A 20873-nucleotide genomic window follows, 5' to 3' on the forward strand; every position below is an offset into this window, starting at 1 on the left:
ACTACAAGCTCAAGATCAGGCAAGTGACACCTTTGACCATGCAAAATCCTATACTTTTGCATATGATATGTTGTTGTGTCGATATTTTTGTACAACTAATTACTAAATGCGTTTGCAACTTGTTAGCTATGTTCCTAAGTAGTATGCATATAGGATTATCTGTCATGCATTCATTTGCCATGCCACCAATTACCCTAGGTTATTACTATTTTGCTCAAGTTACGAGTAAGTATGTTTTAAAAAATGTTTCTTCAAAATAAAACCGAAATGATTTTAACTAGACGGACTGGTATTCATGGCCATATGTGATTGTCTACAAGGTTTGTATGGCTGTATCCCTGTAATGGGTGCAGACTTAGGAAATTTTTGGGGACCGTCGTCCGGTAGTAAAAAGTTCAGTTATTTTGCAATGGAACCCAAAGCTTGCTTGTACCATCACTTGTTAGTATGGCTCTAGCTTAATTAAGTAGCTAACAAGAAACCCTTGCTTGGCTACCTTCATTCCGAGAGAGGCTAATGTGCTCATGTGGGGCGGGTGGTGCTAGGATTAAGTATGGGGGTGGGGGTGGGGGCAGCTCGTGAAAGTCTTTGTCACAATATTTTCTAGATTGCACACGTTTGTCGTGTAGTGGCACAAAGGACTGGTCATAAGTGTCAAGCGAGGTACTAACCTCTGCAAAGGGTCAATCTATTGTCCATGCCCTGGTTATAGGTGAATTTTGAGCTACTGAGTCTGGTTTATAGAGATAACTTTTACTTTTGTGTTTTTCTAAAACCAAAAAATTGTTTTGACTCGATGGATCTGTATCCACATAATGGGTCCACGTGAAACGGATGTTATGTGAGTGTCAGCAAGGTTATGCAGAGTGCACCGCTAGGTTTGTGGAGCAACATCCACAGATGACCATATATACATTCTAAAACTATTAATTCTAGAGTTAGAGTTTTCTCTTCAAAGAAAAGTTATCTATGAGTATTTCAAATTTAAAACGAGCCGTTTTGCAAAATAAGCCATACATTTTAAAACTATTTACTACAAAATTCTAGAGCTCTCTTCAAAGAAAAGTTATCTATGAGTATTTTCATATTCAAAACTAGGTCTCTTGCAAAAGAAGCCTTAGGAGCCTTATGACGAAGTTGGGACTTCGACAATGTCCATATTGGTGGACTTATATTTAGGAAAGATTTCGAGTGTATCTGTTGGCGAACTCGTCGGCTAACAAGGACACAGGGAATACAATTTACCCAGGTTCAGGGTGTTGGGGAACGCGGTAGGCTACGCTAGCACAAAATAAAAATTCTACCGATTCCGCCCGGATCAATGCTGTAGATAATGGATCACGAGATTACCACTAGACGCACAGACCCGTAGCGGAAGTAGAGTCGATGATGCGTGTCGATGCCGAGTAGTCGTTCGGCCTGCTCCTCCTCGCCGATCTCACGAGCAGTTCGTCCAAGCGCCGCAGGTGCAGCGCCTCCGAGGTATCCACACGTACAGGGAGGAACTCCGTGCGGCGGACTGCTAGATCCGATCACAAGGTTTTGGGCGTGGAGGTGTGACGGCCGAGTATAACTCGTGTCTGGACTGGTGTAACCCTAGCCGGGTTGGTCTCCTCCACTTATATAGACATCCCTAGTGGGCTCAACACTTGAGGCCCGTTAGGAGTCTAAGCCCGATACGAGTTGGATCCGATCCAACTCGGTCGCCACCCCTTAAACGTGTGACCTTTCAGGTTCGCGGTCAGTCGGACACGACTACATGCTCGGACTGCGGGCCCGAGTAACACATTACTCATCCACTGGCACCGACTCAAGTCGATAGTTGGTAGCGGCGCCTAGCAGCACGTGCCAACTCCCGAGTGACCACAAGGTATATTGACGAACCATACAATGTGTCATATGCAACATTCCTTTTGCCTCACGATATGTGTGTCGAGATCAATGGGAGTGCTTGTCATCTTTGTGGATAGCTCGACTCTATTCTCGTTCCTGTGATACAGATACCCGAACGGGTTAACACTTAACCCAAGTCGCATGGCCATGCTTTCCGAATCTGATCACTCGAGAGGGCCCAGAGATATCTCTCAGAATAGGAGGGGCAAATCCCATCTTGATCAACCATGACTCGCAGCATGCTTCTCAGCAAAACCGAAAGCTACCTTTATAACCACCCAGTTACGGAGTAGCGTTTGGCAACCCCTAAGTAGGCCGATTCACATTCCAAGCTCATGCGATGACCTCAGGTCTAGGACTGGCATATACATCGTACTTGAGACTAACAAATGACAATCATCTCGTTGTGTCTCAGTGCGGGTCTGTCCGACTCAACAATCTCATTGTCGAGTCCATGCTATCAGTCGGCAACACCTTGCCCTATGACTTGTGAAACATAGTCATCATACTGATTCACATTGCTAGTCTAGATTATGTGTCCGCATAACCTCAATGACCAGGGACCATTAGAACAACATCATAGAATACATAGTCTCACAAACAAATCACGTATTTATTGATACATATCAATGATGATGTTCAAGGACAATAACAATAACTCATGAATACATAGGAAATAACATCATCACATGATTGCCTCTAGGGCATATCTCCAACACAGGGCCCTTGAAAGGTAATACCCCTACGTCTTGCTTGTCTGATATGTATTGATGAGTTGATTACAAAGGGTTGCCGCAAAGGCTAGATGTACAGATTTGATCCGGCGAGTGCGTCTAGGCGGCTTCTATGCTACATTGGGGGTGTCCTTGGCTCCCCCTCCTGGCCCTTTATATATGCAGGAACCCAGGTCTCAAGTAGAGTCCAAGTCGGTTACAATGAAGAGATATACTCTAGTTAAGTTTCCTTATCTTGAGTCGCAAGATTTGGCATATGGACTCCTGGAGTCATAGTAGGCTTCCTTGTGGGCCCCCAGCTGGGCCATAACGGGTATACTCGAGTCGAGTACGTGGTTAGTCATAACCACGTCAAAATACAAAGGGTCGCGAGTCTACGTTCAACCAGCCTCTGGCGTGCATGGATGACTCATTTATCCTCATTTGATATATCAGTTGAATATTTCATTGTGGAATAGTACTTTGGATTTTTTATGCATTATAACAAATGACATGGTTTGCGATATTCATCTTGGAACTGTGTGTATTAGCAATTAATCCAGGAAGACTCCAAATCCTTAAAGTTCCGGGTTGCCACATATTGCATCAAAGCTCATGTTGCCTCTAGGTCGAGACCCTAGAATTGAAAACCCTTAGGAAATTTCATAATACTGAATTAATGCATTTACTTACTATTCGGTACTCTTCACTATTTTGTTTATTAATTGCTACTAACCTTTTCGCTTCTTCGAACTTATAGATGGCTTACTCTCACTGTTTCCATCAAGGCCGGCCAAGGAACCCATGCATTCCAATCACAACTTTGTGATGTCGGAAGGATCATCAAGCTACCAGCCCCCGAGTTTCAAGGGATGGAAGACCCCCTGAACCGCTAGCGATTGGACAAATGGACGTCACCGCGGGACTCAGGAATAACCCCGTGAACCCCTATGGCCGAGACTTCGCCTTCGAAGTGACCACAAATTCTCGGGAGACAACTATAGCAAAAGCAATGCATGAGCCATCTTGTCATCTTCCAGCTCGTTGATGTGTTGCTCCATCCTAGCCATCTTGGCCTCCATTCTTGCCACCCTGCGGTTGAATTCTTTTTCTTTCTCATGGTGGTTCTCGGTGATGACTCGGGCAACGTCGTGCTCCACCTGAGTAGCGGACAAAAGGTGCTATTGCCGGGACATGGTGACAGTGGTCATAGTAGATACAATACAGAGGTGGTTGAATTCTTTTTCTTTCTCATGGTGGTTCTCGGTGATGACTTCTTCATGTCTGTCCTTCCTTCCAAACAAGTAGTGCTCCATGTTCCCCATGACACAAAAATTCGCGTAGCCGAGCCAATGCCTCCGCCATTAGGGTCGATGGGGTTACTCCTGAGTCGTGCGGTGACGGTCCCGTTGTCCATCCGCTAGCGATTGACGGGGTCTTCAGTTCCTTGAAACTTGGGGACTGGCATGTTGAGGATCCTTGCGACGTCACAAAGCTGGGATACAAAGGCATGGCTCCCTTGACCGGCTTGATGGAAACGGTGAGGGTAAGCATAAGTTAGAAAAAGAGGAACAATTGGTAATAATTCATGAAGAAATAGTGAAGAGTAATAGAATAGTAACTAAAAAATTAGTTCAGTATTATGAAATTTCCAAAGGTTTTTCAGTTCTAGGGTCCCGGCCTATAGACAAGGTCAGCTCTGATACAACCTATGGCAACCTAGACCTTTAAGGATCCGGAGTACCTGTGTTTACTGTAGTTGTCCCTGGATAAATTGCTAGTGCGCACACACAGTTCCAAAATAAATATAAAAAATCATGTCATTTATTACAATGTAAATAATCCAAAGTATTATTTTTACGCAACAAAGTATTCAACTAAAATAGCAAATGACGATAAATGAGTCGTCCGTAGACTTGCGGCCCCGCGTATTTCCGTCCTTGATATGTCGTCCTTTGCACATGACTAGATGCAGGTAAGCACGTTAAATATACTCGCAATACCTTTGTGATTAGGATAATGCAAATACATGCCTAAATGGATAGTTGCTAAAAGGCTTTTAAGGCTTCTTTTTGGAAAACAACTAGTTTTGTATTTGAAATAAGAGAAAATATTAACTCTAAAATTTTGCACTTCCAAGGATATGCTAAAAATTACATTGTAAGTTTTTGTTTGACACTAGTGTTTTTGTAGTGTTTTCTAGCTATTATCCACTCCAAACCCAAAGGGTTGTTTGGTAGGGTGGGGTTAGAGTGGATTATTCATAGTTTATCTCCACAAAACAACTCATTTATCAGTTAAAACACTTATAATATTAGTGTTTTAAAAAACTGTAAAAATTAAAAACACTTCTAATACTAGTGTTGGAAGATTATTTTTAAAGTATTGAGCGAACACTTATTCGGCAATCCTTTAAATACCAACATAGTAATCACTAGAAAATACACTAGTACCAAACAAGGTGTAAGGGTGGTTTTTACCTAGAAAATTGAACTCAAGTGTGTGAGGAATGCAGTGCACCTAGAAGTACTCCATTGCGATTGCTGACAGCGAATATGCGGAGTACAACAGCAACATACTGTATCTCTTTTTTCGTATTTGTTCCGTCAGATAAAGCTAATGCAAGTTGCAAAAGGATATTCCATTATCTTATTTTGAAGTGAACAGAAGGAATTGAGCCGGAAAGAAAACACAGTGAAATACACGCACATATATATATGCATTACCTTTCATATTATACTCTGACGAACGTCAATGAATAGACCCAGAATCCACATTCCAAATTTCCAGTGAAAGTTACCGGATGGCAAGACAGGCCGTGACGAGCCAGATTCCCCCCATATATTCTTGATGCAGCAGTGCATATATTGTGCCTTCTGGTGGGCTGGGAATATTCAATCACCACGGCACACATTCATTTGCACGAGCACCACCGGCTGCTCCCGTTTTGGTCAGAACGAACTCGTGAATTTTGAAGCCCTTTTCTATTCTGCCGATACCAAAGCAGCAATCAGCGGGCGTGTAGTGCTGGTGGGGGAGCTTAGCTCGTGCCGGTTGCACCCATAGGCTGTGCATCCCATCAGTTGTGTTGGATTTGAAGGTTTGATCAATGATCGATTATTGGCTCCTCCATGTGTCTGGCTTGTCTTTCAAGGAATTGACAAGAGGCCTAAAGAAAAACGACGTACATGTACAACAGGGGCCCCTCTTCCGAGAGACACAGGATGGCAGGAGTATGTTCTGCAGTAAATCTGAATTTTTTTACTCCTGTCAAAAAAAAAAGTCCGAAATTTACTGAAAACAGATCAAAATGACTTGTTCAAGTCAATTCCTCCTGCTACGTATGAACTCGTGAGTTGTCATAAATTTTACGCCTAGGAAAAACACATTGCTCCAAGCTAGAAAGTACGCCTAGGAAGAACGGAGGGAGTAGATTTCATGGTAACTAAATTAGTCTAACTTCGTTTCATAATTGTTGTCAAAATATGACATATATTTACATGATTTTTAGAAATAGATGCATCCATTTTTAGGCAAATTTGAGATAAGAATTATGAAACGGAGGGAATAATTTTTTTACACTGCATACTTCCAATCTTTGAGGATTCTATGGTTCAACCCTCGGTGTTCTCTACAAGTTTTTTTTTCCTTGAGAACAAGTGTCCTTTTTCCTCCCACACAGCAGACGACGGGGTACGCCGGACGCAGGGTGTACTCAACATCACACTCCCGTATACCAGTACTCCGTACGTATTTTGGGGTCCACATGCCAGCCCCCTTTCGGGGTGGGCCCCCCGCTAGTCTGCATTCGTTGCATGTGAAAGCAGCGCAGCGGCCGCTGCCATGTGGATGTGGGCGCTGGCGTGAACATCCAACAGGCGCGTAGCGGAACAGGTCAAAGGGTGCGACCCCCTCTGTACCGCTCGCCCCAAGGTCATCGTCCGTTCCCCCCCCCCACCTACTCCATCCAGCCCAGGTCGTCCGCGTCCCGCTGACAACTGGGACCCGCAGTACGGCACCCACGTGTCCGCTCGCAAAAAGTCAACCCCCAGGGCAGGCCCTCGCTCTATTTTACGGCAGCCGCTGGTTTATTTTTTGCCGCTCTCTTCAGAATTCGTGCCGCTGCGATCCACGAGATTGCTCGAGAAGCACACGGGGTGAACACGCTAGACTCGAGTGGGGTTTTGACCTATTCGGCAGTTCGACCCAACGCCGTTCGTACGTACGGAATTGCGGATTACTACCACTAGTCTGCAAATACGGTTTTGACTTGTAGAAAAACTGTGTGAGGCCCGTGCATGTGTCGTTGTTGAATTTATTCAAACCGTGTATGTCACGCACAGCCTTTTTTATACGTTATCTTGGTCCAAGTAAAACGATCCAGCTCATGCTGTTAAAAAAAAACGATCCATCAGATGCTGTTATAAAGCTTGGTGTGTTAGAAAAAAAATGCCATTGTTGGACACATGGCCCAGGGTTTAATTGGCGTGCCTCTCATGTCTAGATTCTACCGCTATGTTATTTTGGTGGTTTCGAGCTACATGCATATCAAGTATACTTGAAATCTTTTTTTTAATGCAAGATTTTCAACATGTTTATATAACATGAGTAAGGGTTTGATCTAAACAAAATCCTTGCCATTCATAATGTTTATAGTCTGTAGTCTGTAACCTTTGCATTTGATGGTTCGGTATTTGAATTGGAACCTTGCCCTATAATCTCTCCTTCGACAATTGTGATCTAATTGCATGTTGAAGTGAATATCAATGTTCTGCGTGTTCCACTTATCTAACTCTTATGCGAAACTTTACACATGCCACAGCTATATAATCCCTCGATGTCACAACACATGTCGCTTTAGGAATTGTCAGATTAGACCATCCATATAGAATATTTATTTACCAATAACGATAACACTAGTACGTCATGATTTATTTATTTTTGATAATGCATACTCTCTTCATTCAGGTTTACAAGGAAATGGTATAACCAAGAAATAGTTGAAAGATAGAGGATTAATGTCGACATAATGTTGAAAAACACTAATACCAAGATGAAACAATGACTTCAAAAAACACTATTATCAAGGCAAAAAGAGCTCAATGCATACAAAAATAATTAAATGTCTCAGTGGAGACCAAGAGAAACTGACTATAAAGAGCCAAGAAGCACCGTTAATATAATTATTTGATGACTTGAAGCCCTTCTTTTAGTAAAAGGCACACATGCATACGAGTTTAAGCCGGAACATTTAGCTTCTCACTGCTATTCTAAAATGACATGGTTCTTCGTTTTGGAGTTTAGTTACATGATCTTCTATTCAAGGTGAAATTATATATAACATTTCTATGAGAATAGTTGGTGAATCAACTTAGTTTCCCAGTATAGCCTACATAGATTGGTGTAAACATGTTGCCAACACGTGTCCCCATTTTATATCATCAACAAGCATAGAGTGTTTTGTGGAATCCAGTGAACAGAGTTAAATGCATATGCTTGGTATTCAAGACCCATTAATTATCAAGACCCAACACGAATGGTATTTACATAATATTTTGTGTAACCAGCTGGCTAGGCAAAGTAACAAAAAGGAAGAAGAAGCAGACTCATATTCACACACATCTCATTTAAGGTCAAGCGTATATGGTGTTTTTTTACAAAATGCCTTGAAATGCGACCTGTTTCAATCCACCAAAGGTGGGATGACGTTACCCAAGAAACAACCAATTGGTATAGGCGAAACCCGTCTATCATAAATGGTGCACACGGAAATTCTAAACATGTCGAAACACAATACGCTGATGATATTTTTGTTGTAAAGATCCTCCAGTTTTATTAGTTTCCTCGTGCACCCTCAAATTCCAAAGATGCATTAGCTGTACGGCCCGTCTATACCCACCTTATCGCCATAATGTAGTAAAAAAAGAAGTAGATTTATTCAAGCATTAGGAAAGAAATAGACCTATGTGAGCATTACGTCTCATTTCATATTTCAATATACTACTAGAAGGTATTTCACCGAGGAAAATCTTCCAATCCTAGCTCCCTATGCAGTATGCACACCAAGGCAACACGGCACCACAGCTCCAGTAGCCCCAACCTCATCTCATCTTCCATCCTTTCTCACCCATTTGACATTCTAGAGAGTCAAGTGGGCAAAAGACTGCCCCCACACCGCTATAAAACTACAGACCCCAAGAACAAAAAGAAAAACACAAGCCGAGAAAAAAAAAAGACAGGCAGCAGGCAGTATAGACCCGTAGCACTCACCCCTTTTTAGGAGGGATCCAATGCCCCCCTTCCCCACCATTTCTCTCTCTCTCTCCCCTCTCTCTCCTTTTACTCTGCCCATAGTCTTCCCTCTCTTCAATAACAATCAATAAACTAGCCAAAGTCAGCGCGTCCCCCTTATCTCCTCTCCTCCTTCTCTCTTCCTCCTCCTGCGAAGCCACCCAACAACTACGACGCTCCTTTCTTTGCCCCGGCGCTAGCTGCAGAAAGCTAATAATGGAGGAGGAGCACTACGGCAACAACTGGGATCTGCACGCCGTCGTGCGCTTCGGCTGCCGGCGCGCCCTCTCCCCGCCGCAGCCGCGGGCCGAACCCATCGTGCCGCCGCGGGAGAAGAAGAAGGCGGAGGTTCTTCATTTGGAGAAGCAGGGGGCCGATGCCGGGTGGTGCTTCCCGGACCTTGGCGCAAGCGACCGCGCCGGCTGTGGAGAAGACGCCAACGAGCTGCTCAAGGCCTTCTTCGCCCCGCCTCCACCGCCGCCGACGCTAAAGCCGCTGCCGACACAGCAGCAGCAGCAGCAGAAGCAGAAGCAGGAGATGCTGCAGCCGCTGATGATACCTTCGGAAGCGCAAGCGCCCCTCCGGAGTCCGACAGCTGCTGCTCCGGCCAGGGCGCAGCCTAGCGGCCGGCCGGCTTCCGGCGCCGTGCCGAGATCCAAGAGAAGGTAAGGCTCACGGGACTGCTTTTTCTGCGCCGAAATGGTACTGATTTCTTTCTTTAACCGTCCGTAAAGTTGAGATTAATTTGCGAGTTGCTCTGCTTCTCTGCTACTCCAGGAAGAACCAGCAGAAGAAAGTGGTGTGCCATGTCGCGGCGGACGGCGTGTCCTCCGACGTGTGGGCCTGGCGCAAGTACGGGCAGAAGCCCATCAAGGGCTCCCCTTACCCAAGGTCTGTCCGCCATAGCCATAAAATCTCCGCCGTTACTCACGTTTGAGAAGGAAATCTCATTCTCACCTTCTGACTTGTGTTTCTGCTCTGTTTCTTCCTTGAACAGGGGATACTACCGGTGCAGCAGCTCCAAGGGGTGCCCGGCGAGAAAGCAGGTGGAGCGCAGCCGCGCCGACCCAAACACCTTCATCCTCACCTTCACGGGCGAGCACAACCACGCCGCGCCCACCCACCGCAACTCGCTTGCCGGCACCAGCCGCAACAAGTTCCCCCCCCCGTCTTCTTCCTCCGGCCCGCCGCCTCAGCCTCCTCCGCCGTCTCTGCTGGTGGCGGGCGAGGCGGCGGCGGCGGCACACCCCAGCCCGCCGTCGACATCGACGGCGGGGCTCTCGCCCACCACGCCGCTCCGTACGACGTCCATGGAGGAGGACGATGACGAGGAAGAAGACGAGTTGCTCGTGGAGGACATGGAGATGGCCGGGGAGGACGACCTCCTGTTCCTCAGCGGCGCCGACAGCGAAGACGGCGCCACCCCCATGTCCTCCCTCTTCGACGTCGACGACCCCTTCTTGGGGTCCCCCTGGAATGGGGGCGGGGCTGCAGCCGGCGCCGGGAGTTGACTTGCATAAATTCGTTATACTTGCCGCTGTTTGTTTCTTGGCTTCTTTTAGAGAGGAAAGGAAATGGAAGAAAGAGGAAGAGAAGCATCTGATCTGAGCACCACCATACTGCTAGTACTAGTGTTAGAATTGGTAGTTAATCCAGTACAAAAACAATTTCTCTCTCCTTTCTTGCTGCTCCTTTTCTAGGTATGCATGAGACTTTGCATCTCTTTTCCTCAGATGTCCGGTTTTTACGGTTATTGTATATAGAAAGTGGCAGATTATGAACCAACCAAATTATGGTAGATAGATGAAAGAAAAGGGAAGAACAAAAAAAGAGATGTTGTGTTTGGGTGGTGGCTCTTCTTGGTTCTCTTTTTCTCTGTGTTGCAACAACTTCTTTTCTGAATGTAGCTTGGACCGCAGTGCGAGCTTGAATAGAAGATAACCCTCTAATGGCAATACCTACTTTCGTTTTCAGAATCAAGATCTCGCCCTACAAAAAAATAAGTATATCTCTAGTGTTTGATACTGCCTTTTGATTGCTCTTCTTTCCCATCCTGATGTTGGGATTTGTTTGTGTGGTTGTGTGAATGGTGGATGCTTTGTGCTGCGGGAGAAAGGGTCAAGGTTTCCATCATTATTTTCCCTTGGTTTTGTTTCTATCTCCTCTGACTTTTTGGAGAGGACAGAGCTGTGTTCCCATGGATTCCATGAGAGCTTTGGGGTGAGTCAAGGAAAAGCAATAGGTCATATTGCTAGGACCACCCACATGAACAAACCCAGTGGCTGTACCCAGCGCCAAAGTAGCATAAACCAAACAAGTGGACCAGGAGCCTAAGGCTGAAATTTGCTTCCTGCCATGCCCATGGAACACCGCATATATATGGCACTTAAAATAGACCGGACGTGGTTCATGCTCCTACAATGTCCATCATGGTTTGTGTTCTTGTAAAGTGTTGTCGGTGTCAGGTTAGGATCTTACAAAGTATAGGGCTAAATACGGGCTAGGTTGAACATAGGGGTATTTGAGTATGTCTTGGGTACCATTACTCTCTACTTAATTTCTCATTTTTTGTTATTTTTGCAGGGCATAATTTTAATGCGGTGAAATAAAGAGAGATATACATATGGAATATAATGTTCTACATATAAGATCTTTTGTCGGCACGAGTATCTATATCAAATAACAATAAAATACATGTAAATATGTGTGGTATATACTCTTAGACAAAGGCTCGGTCGAAGAAAACAAAAATACGACTTACTTTTACTTCCTCCATTCCGATAAATAGGGCGCATATTTTTTTTCTTCAAAAATTACTTTGAATAAGACGCATAATGCTGCATTAACTCGTGGGTGTGCATGCAACCAACCAATGAGGAGAGCCAGCTCGTGCAACAAGGAGATTAATTAAGCATTTTGCGTTGCATGCAGCCAACCAGCAGAGGGGCACGTGCTTTGCAAGGAGAGTGATTAGAAATTTGCATCGATACTAGCAAAAAAAAGGTTATTCAAAGGAACAGAGGGACTGAGGGAGTATGAAGTTATCTTAAAATCAAGTAGTAGTGATATTATACGCTGATTGGTGTCAATAAGATGAGTTACCATGATGAAAGCAATAACTCAACATGATTACGTTCGGTTCTAGCACACCTACATTCAGTAGCCAACAAACAAGACATCTTGTTGTACTTGTTGGTGTTGTTCTAGTTAGCCATGCGTTCCCTTGTTGAAGGTTAATAGATGTCGACTAGAATTCCCTTGTTTATTTGGTGCATATTGACAGCCACAAAACGCCAAAAGAAAAAAAAACAAAGAGAAAAGAAAACCAAGTCAAAGTCAAATTATTATCACTTCAAATGTGTATTATTCCTTTCAGCGTATAAATTTTATTAACTGTCAGACTTTTTTAATATTTGAAGCAGAGTATTACTCCTGCTACTATCCGATGAAATCAAACATCCGCTAGGCTATGCAAACTTGAAGCTCTCTGCTCAGTCCGAAGACCAACAAAAGAGAAAAAAAGACCTGGTCAAGATAGCCGTGTGCACCCAAGGTTTTCCCTCCCCGGGGGGCTGAGAGGGGCGACTTTTCCAGCTGTGCCTCTGGGCTCTGGCTCCCCAACGGCCCCGAAAGTCAACACGGCTTGGAGTGGCCGAGCAGAACGAGACACGCTGGCTGGAGACGCGCCCCGCCCGTGCATGCGCGCGTGGCACTATAGACTAATCACCACGAGGTTAGCACTAGCCGCTAATTAACCCTGGCCGTAGGAGAATTTAGCGTCGGTTTAAACTAGCTGGCGCGGCGGGACGGGGGCTCTGTGGAGCTCTCGCGTCGTGTCTACTGTTGGTCCGTGGGCCTGGGCTGGACGGACAGTTGTCGGGTGGGGCGCGCTTTTTCGGCGAGGGACCGCGTGCCGTGCGGCCGTTGGATGGATCCGCGTGGGGGACGGGCCGGGATAGCAGCAGCGCCAGGGCACGGAGCTCGAGGCTACTGCTACGCCACCTTCTGGAGGAGCACAAATACCGAGGAGCTACTAGAACTATTCGCTTCGCCATTTTTTGTGGCCGTTCCAGGAGTACTATACGTACGTGCTGTGTACGTGTGGAGTTTCTTGTTGCAAGAGATTGCTCTAGAAATGGAGGTAGCGAATTGGGTGCCACTGCCCCGTATAGTTAGGTGGGACATGTATGAATTTTATTTCCAAGCTTCTACAAAAGTCCTCGAATTGTTACATTTCCTAATCTGTAGACGATGTTGCTCAGGAAGTTTCTCTAAATATTGCCAAAGGAAGGCGGAGTAGGAGTCGTAGGGGAATCTCCTGATCTATGGAAGCATCGCAAACTCTAACCTCTCTAGACTCGTCACCATCATTGTCATACCTCTGCCAAATCATCGTTACTATGAAGAAAGAAGACATGGATCCTAATGCGAATACAATTGACCAAAATCTAAGTACTCTAGAGGTGATGTCAATTTTCCCCTAACCACGAATACCAAAATTCTGCACAAAAGCTTGCGAGGACATATATTTTTGACATAGAAAAATATGCTAATTCCTAATTATTCCTGAACATTTTTAAGTGTTTGTATTTGTATTTGATAGGCGTGAGCAGCACGTGACGTGAGACAAAATCTCAACTCGACGCTGCTACTACTAGCAACACGCCGGGGCTAGTCTCGGATGGTCTGCCGCACGAGATCGATCCTCGCCTCTGCCAAGCTACAAGACCGGGTGGACAACGAGGGTAAGATGAAAGGGGGTGGATCCACAATCGGGTGGCGAGACTGAGCCCTGGTGCATCAGGCCTTCCACCGTGTAGCCGTGCCCAAAACGTCAAAATGTTTGCCATGTCATTACCCGTGTCCGGAAAAAAGTTTTGGCACCGATCACACCGCGTGTGCAAAGAGCCTAGAAAATAGCAGGGCCCACAAATGAATAAAGAACTCAGCCAAACCAACATGCATCCAATTTTTCATTTGATTTCTTACCCACCAACTTGTGTTGTCAGATGAAAAAAAAATTAGATTCATGCAGGGCATCGTTGCTCCAGTTCCTTGAGAATTTTTTTGGGGCCAAATTACCAAAATCACTTCCGGCACAATATTTGGCCTACATTTGTGGAGGGCTTTATTGAACGGCTAGCTTCGCGTATACTAAGGACTATTTCCGTTTCATAATTCTTATCGAAATATTACATGTATATAAACGTTTTTTACGAATAGATACATCTACATTTCAGAAAACTTGATGCAAGAATTATGAAACGGAGGAAGTACTGTGTTAACAACAAGCTCAACCATCTCGCGCTACGTGTCTCCTGATAACCTCCTCACACATGCGCGCACACGTCCCCATCATCCTCTCGTAACTAAAGCGAACTGCAAAGTGCACAACAGCTTGATCGATCGGTACTTGGGTAGTTCTAAACCACCAGTTAACTAGCTGCCTAATCCGATCCTTGTCGCACCAAGAAAGCAACTAACTAAAGCAAAGCGCTGATTGCACTCTGGCCAGAGCTTTCCGCCTATATACGCGTACCTATACAAATTAAGTTCGCTAGAGATGCACTACCAACAGTAAGGCCAGTTACAAAACGTATTATAATCGACTTGGTGAATCAGTGAAATTTATTCAAGTTGGGATGCATGCAAACTGGCTGGGGGGCGTGCGGCAACTTGAGCTGCCAGGAGGGAGTTGAGCCACACGTGCCGCGCTGGAGGGCACCTAAACTTGCAGGGGCCTGCCCAGCCAGGGAGTGGGAGCACCAGACTGAGCAGAGGTCTGTCTGTCAGTGTGTCCTGTGGGTATCACGTACTGTAACGTACCTACTCATTCACGTGCACCGGTCGCCGTCGCTCCACAGTTTTGGCAAGTACGAAATCCGAAGCACCAGCCAATTTTTACCCGAAAAAGAAACACGCCAGATCTCTCTTTATCGTCGAAATTCTGCTTTATCTCCGTCTGAAACCAATCATACCGAGCTCACTGTCATGTGCATCCATCGCACCTCCTCCAGCTATTATAATTCGCCTGGGCCACACTAATCGTCAGTTTTTTTTTCTTATTTTGTTAAACGTCAGCTAAACTGTAGGTGGATAATTTCCTAGAGATATGTCGGTGGAAAACCCTTGTTTCGATACGCCTTTTGATTTTTTTTTTACAAATTTCAATTCAGAAAGTTGTGTGAAGGGAATATCCAGTCCCGAACCTGTTTACATCTCTCCCCCTCTCCGGAGTACGATGATACATATGCCGAGAGCTAACAATTCGGATAATGTACATCTAGATGAACATATGTACTCCTACTTATCAACTTACTAATGTGGGCACATAGCTAATCAACATGCTAATCGAAAGAGACACCCGTTTCTTTTTCGGAAGAAAAGATTAAGAAGGCAGTTGCGTGTTGGCAACGGATGCACGAGTGACGACCAGATGAGCAGATGGAGCGGAGAATCTGTAGCCCGGTCTGGAGTTCCGAGTTGAACATGAAACACGGACTACAGTCCAAGGACATAATGTGCGTCATCTCTTAATAATTTAGATAGCGTGATTGAAACCCATCCAATGAATAGAAGAGGTGAAGGCCAATTTCAGTTATCTGAAAAATACACAGCTGCTGTACATTCTTCAATTCTTTCTGTCCACTTCATGTTTAAACACGGAAGCAACATTACACCCGCTTTTCTTGTAAATTAACACTAACAAATGTAATGGCAATAGTAACTTAACATCACACTCCTCTGGTAATCCCATTCACTAATCTGTAAACACAGCTCTAGTCTTTGCATAACCAACGAGCGGGAGTGCACAACCAGTACGAAAGACTACAGGAAAAGAGCTCTGAGTCAACAAAGGAATTAAGGTAACAGACAAGCTCTGAACTCTGCCATATGTAGGTGTCATCAGCCGTGCATCGTCGCGGTTTTCTTGAAGTCGATCTTGTCGACCTTGACCTCACCGTCGATGAGCTCATACACGTAAACGACCACCCGGAGGCCGTCGATGTCCATGAGCACGAAGCTTGGGTTCACGTCGTAGGTGATGCTGCTGTAGGCACCGGTGGCCGAGCCAGGGTTGATGACAACGCCTCCCTCGTGCTTGTAGGCCTTGAACTGGTGAGTGTGTCCAGTGACAAGGATGTCCACGTCCAGCTGCCGCTGGAGCATCGCTAGGGAGTCCAGATCGCCCCATGGAACAACCTGATAAATGTTGATAAACACAGCAGAGTTTAAATGGTTAGAAAAGTACTGCAATGACAAATCGATAATACACTGCACAAAATGAAGATGATAGTCAATACGGCACTGACAAATTGAGAGGCAGTTTATGGTCTAATGGAACTCAAGAGCAACATTCTCCGCAAATTATTAAGTCACACTACTGGGTTTGCATGTTATGGTGCAGAAGAATGCAGCAGCAGAAACATCGAACGAACTGTCGTGCATGCTCCGCACAGTTCACAGTTCAAAGGTACTGAACATGCTTGGTGTCCCCAGTGATTTTAAGAATAGTAGTCCAGGCGAACCCAGCAATACAAGAGCATCCATCACTCTCTTGCTTGGATGCAAAGATAGGATTCTGACACAAATATGTGTGCACACTCATTCACTCCACCACTCAGTCAGTGCTTAACCGCGCAACGTCCATCACTCATTCAAACTTTCAAGGAGGCATTTATTCTTTTAAAAAACCATGTGCTTATAATTACAAAAAGTAGAACCAGGCAACAGCAAATATCACTAGTTACAGTTTATGAGATTCGGAGAACAGCATGACAGTTGACGTTCCAAATGACACCTACATCATATGATATACACATATCAGCTTAATAGTTAAGCACCTGATTCTAGTAGTTATTAATTACACACATCACTGGAAAAAACTAAGAAATTGTATTGCCACATTAGACAGGTGAACGGCAGGTAAAAATGTGTTCACACTTATCACTCAGATAGGTAAACTCGGATTAGAAGAAACTATGCAGTAATCCCCCAAAAAAATCTCACACTAAAGTAATGAGGTATTGTTTATGTTCATCAATTTCCCAGTATAATCCCATTACATTGGTATCTGAACTATGTCTCTTTCAGCTTCTTTACCACTTCCTCAACTGAACACACCAGTGCTATTACATTAATCCCATTAAATTGGTATCTAAAGACATTCCCCAACTGAACCAAGGAATCAATCATTACATTAATGCTACCACTATTGAACCAACAACCAGCTAAGAAATAATCCAGCCAAAGAAAAAACCATCGTAACAACATAAGATTGCAGCCATCCTGATGGTGAGCTTGACCACATTTTCAGAAATGTAGTTGTGTACTGCACAAGAGTTGTTAACTACAACAATCCCAATTCGAGGTACTAGTTATTGAGTTCATCAGTGATCAATTTTGAGTTAACAGTGCAAAACTACTGTAAACACAGATGCGGAATGTAATGGACTTTAATAAATGAGCACTTATTTCATCAGAAGTGACAAACATCTCTTCAGTGCCAGATGGAAGTGTGCAAACCATGCTGATTTGGCATCAGAACGTCATGACCGAGAGAACTAGTGTATACAGACACCGACAGATCTTCAAAGTATCCAGTCCAGTTTTCACCGTTGTTGGGAGAAATATAGAAGAACAGGTTGCAATGAATAGTAGATTTTATTTCTAAGAATAGACAAACAGCAGCAGCATGGTTTAGGAATATCCTGTTTCCATTCTGAGGGCTGAGAGGATTAGCTATTTACCAGCCTTAAACACCACAAAAACAAGACAAACGCCAATCGAACAACGAATGTTCCATGATGGCAGTGCGGTTGCAGATACAGTGCTTTGCAAAGAACAATAAAATTAAATCTGTATGCTGATGGCAAGCATATAGAGCATGGTAAGCAAAACAAGATTTATTATTTATAATAATTTTGGTATAGAAGAATCCCTTAACAAAGTTAAAAGAAGATTGGTGACTGGTGACCAAACTGATCTCTCCTGACTGATGTGTAATTTAATCTCAGGAATATTGAGAGAACAGCAGGTATTTGGCCAGAATGCAGCATAATTAACCAGGTTATTGAACATGGCCTAACAAACATAGATTTTAGATATCAAGTAGCCCATGTAAGACTAGTATATTTTGATTCATGCACATGATAGAAATTAACAGAGCTAATAAATATTCTGGTTTGAAAGCACACCTGATGACCATGGCATAGTCCTAGCTTGAACTGACCAATTGTAACTGTTTTAGTTTCTGGGTAACGAGCATCCTCATCATATTCACCTCTGGTAATGTGGAGATCAGGACAAAGGCTCTTCAGGTAGTCGTGAACTTCCTGGAGAAAAGTTGCAAAATATATGAGTTCATACTTTATCAAAACTAAATGACACAGTTTATACAAGGCAACATCACTAGTGACCAGGCTGTTTACAAGTTAATGGAATACGAAGCAACAAGAAAACAATAAAATCAATAGAAAAAAAGGTACAGGGTCAATCTTTCGTCACATGGACAGCTTAGGCACTCATCATTCAAAATACTCAAAATGGGACAAATAGTTTGCGCTGTTGATCATTATGACCCAACATTTTGTGGTACACCAAACACATCCTTAGAACATATCAACTTTCATCTCGTGAGGCAGGTGCAAAGTAGGTAACAGAATTTGACGATTCCTCAAATTTATCAGAGAACTTGCTAGCTGCTTCATTACAATTCAAAACGTCCAGTCCAGTGCCATTTTTTTTACAAAACATAAATGTGTAGGAACTTATGATTTGTAAAACAATAATAAAGATCCATGAGATAGCTGAACTATGCTCAGCAGGTTGATAGAAAGTTTATTCACACAATTGCATAAAAGGCTAGGTAGGCCTGACCGCTATCTTTCTTCTTTCTAATACTTATTTTCAAAGGAACTTACATTGTGATCACCCTTTTGACAATTTCAGTAATATCACACAAGTAACATCTAGATACTTCTTTTTAAATAAGTTACTCCAAGCAATCAGACAACAAATAATCATATGATAAGTACGCAGTAAAAATAAAAGAAATGATGAATTAACAATACTCCAGTCAATCACTTGGAGCTAGCAAATACATTCAGCGATTCAGGATTACTGAAACAAAAATTTATTCCAGGTTCTTCGTTGGAGAAATAAAAAACCAGTTGCCTTTAGATGACCTATATATTTTGATCAAAGAAGACCTAACCACCAAACTGTTCCAGAGAATGGGAACTGATGTCCTTTTTTCCGAAACAATGATTTTGTAGTTTTTAGTTTTTTACGAGATTTCTTCTATTCACATGATCTTTATATGAGTACAAAATCATCATACAAACTTCTATAAGCACATGCATAATTCTGCAGATGGGCATGATACTTTCAGAATGAAAACGTACATAATGATAATACAAATTTCTATCACCACGGCTGTAATTATGTGAATGTGTGTGCTATTTACAGTATGAAAAACTAACCTGATGATTCGGTAACTACAGTTTCCTCTAATTATATCCCTTAATTGGTACCATCATACTATAGTTTCTCTTGGAAAAGCTAGACATGCAGAAAAGATGTTTAATAGGAACAACATAGTTAATACACTGAGACAGAAAGCTCATCCAAATAGCACAAATCTAAGGACTCCTCTTTATCATCAGTGTCTTCTCAGTGCTCACACTTAAACTTCACAGATAGTGAACATTTCTCTTCATAATTTCTATTGAGAAATGCAGATCTCTGGAAACAAGACGTAAGGTGATCAACCTTTTGCATGTTGTACATAAAAATACATGAAACGGTCACTTGGTTACATGTGCTATCTACATTTGCATTTTGACTAAGTATCAATAGTAGGGGGAAAGGTTGAGACTTCCTGTTAAGGAGCCCCGGAATAATAAAACCAAAAGATCGAGCCAAATTGGCCACACTAAGATTCCTGGAGTTGAGGTAAAAGGGAAATCAAATCTACTCTAGCGCACATATGCAATAAATAGTGAATGGTATGTTAGATCACTGGAGTAATCTTGTACAAAAAGTTAGGATACTAAAATGTGGTAACAAAATATTTGTTTCCACAGGTCTAAAGATAGTAACAATTGTCAAAATTGGACCCCAATGCAACTCAGTTGAAGCCTCCCTAGTCAATTCTACTGTAAGACGAAGAGCCTGGGACGTAGACTCGAAGCAAATGGTATCCATCAGATATCAAGTGGTTTAACCAAAAGGAAACATCACTTTTATGTAATCCTCGTTCCCGTGTGATCTCAGTGTAGGGTGGCGAACATATTCTCACTGTTCACTGCCTCCGACACCCAAAATTCCCCACGCCTCTACTGCCCAACCGAATCGTACAGACAAATAAAGCAATGTCGAGCTTATCTGACAGATAATCAGTCGAACGACTCAGGACGGGTGCCGCTGATCCCTAACAAACACGGCAACAACCAATAACTGAACAACAAACACGATTTCTGTAACGATGCTGTGCATGGTTCACGAACTGGTCAACCAGATTAAAGCAATCAAGGGTACGCAGCGTAGAGTGGGGATCACGTGGAAGGAAGGCAACCGACCTTGATGCAGAGGTTCCCCGTGCAGATGATGTGCTGGATCTTGCCCGGGACGAGCATGGACTTGAACTTGGCGGGCAGGTCAGGCGCCCGGTGCGGGATGTGCAGATCCCCCAGCGCGAGGACCAACACCATCTGATTTGGGATCGGGGGAGAGGAATAGGGTAAAGGTGGAGAGCGATCCGAATCGCTCAGTCCGCTCCGCTCTCCTCGAACTCGCGATGATCCGACTCAAATCCCTAGCACGACACCAGGTGCGCTCTCTCTCTCTCTCTCTCCGCGTTCGATTCGATGCGAGGGGAGGAAGACGAACATGTGGGGATGGGGGGCCGCAGGGCCCACATGTCAGTCTAAAGACATTACGCTCGGTCAACAACTCCTTGGAGCATCTCCACTT

The 20873-nt window shown here is 43.9% G+C and overlaps 2 protein-coding genes across 2 annotated transcripts; one reads left to right on the forward strand and one right to left on the reverse strand.

Moving 5' to 3' along the window:
• The first annotated feature begins 8626 nt into the window (after nt 1-8626).
• Nucleotides 8627-10852, forward strand: LOC100841136 (WRKY transcription factor 22). Its single transcript, XM_003571137.4, has 3 exons — nt 8627-9562; nt 9675-9788; nt 9895-10852. The coding sequence occupies exons 1-3, from the start codon at nt 9114-9116 to the stop codon at nt 10406-10408; spliced, it is 1077 nt and encodes a 358-aa protein (XP_003571185.1). The 5' UTR covers nt 8627-9113; the 3' UTR covers nt 10409-10852.
• A 4614-nt stretch (nt 10853-15466) lies between these two features.
• Nucleotides 15467-20873, reverse strand: LOC100837091 (vacuolar protein sorting-associated protein 29). The gene is made up of 3 exons (XM_003572180.4): nt 20480-20873; nt 18095-18232; nt 15467-16100 (listed from the first exon to the last, which is right to left on the reverse strand). Exons 1-3 carry the CDS (start codon nt 20609-20611, stop codon nt 15804-15806), a joined length of 567 nt encoding a protein of 188 aa, XP_003572228.1. The 5' UTR covers nt 20612-20873; the 3' UTR covers nt 15467-15803.

The sequence above is a fragment of the Brachypodium distachyon genome, chromosome 3, assembly GCF_000005505.3.
Source record: "Brachypodium distachyon strain Bd21 chromosome 3, Brachypodium_distachyon_v3.0, whole genome shotgun sequence".
NCBI lineage: Eukaryota > Viridiplantae > Streptophyta > Magnoliopsida > Poales > Poaceae > Brachypodium > Brachypodium distachyon.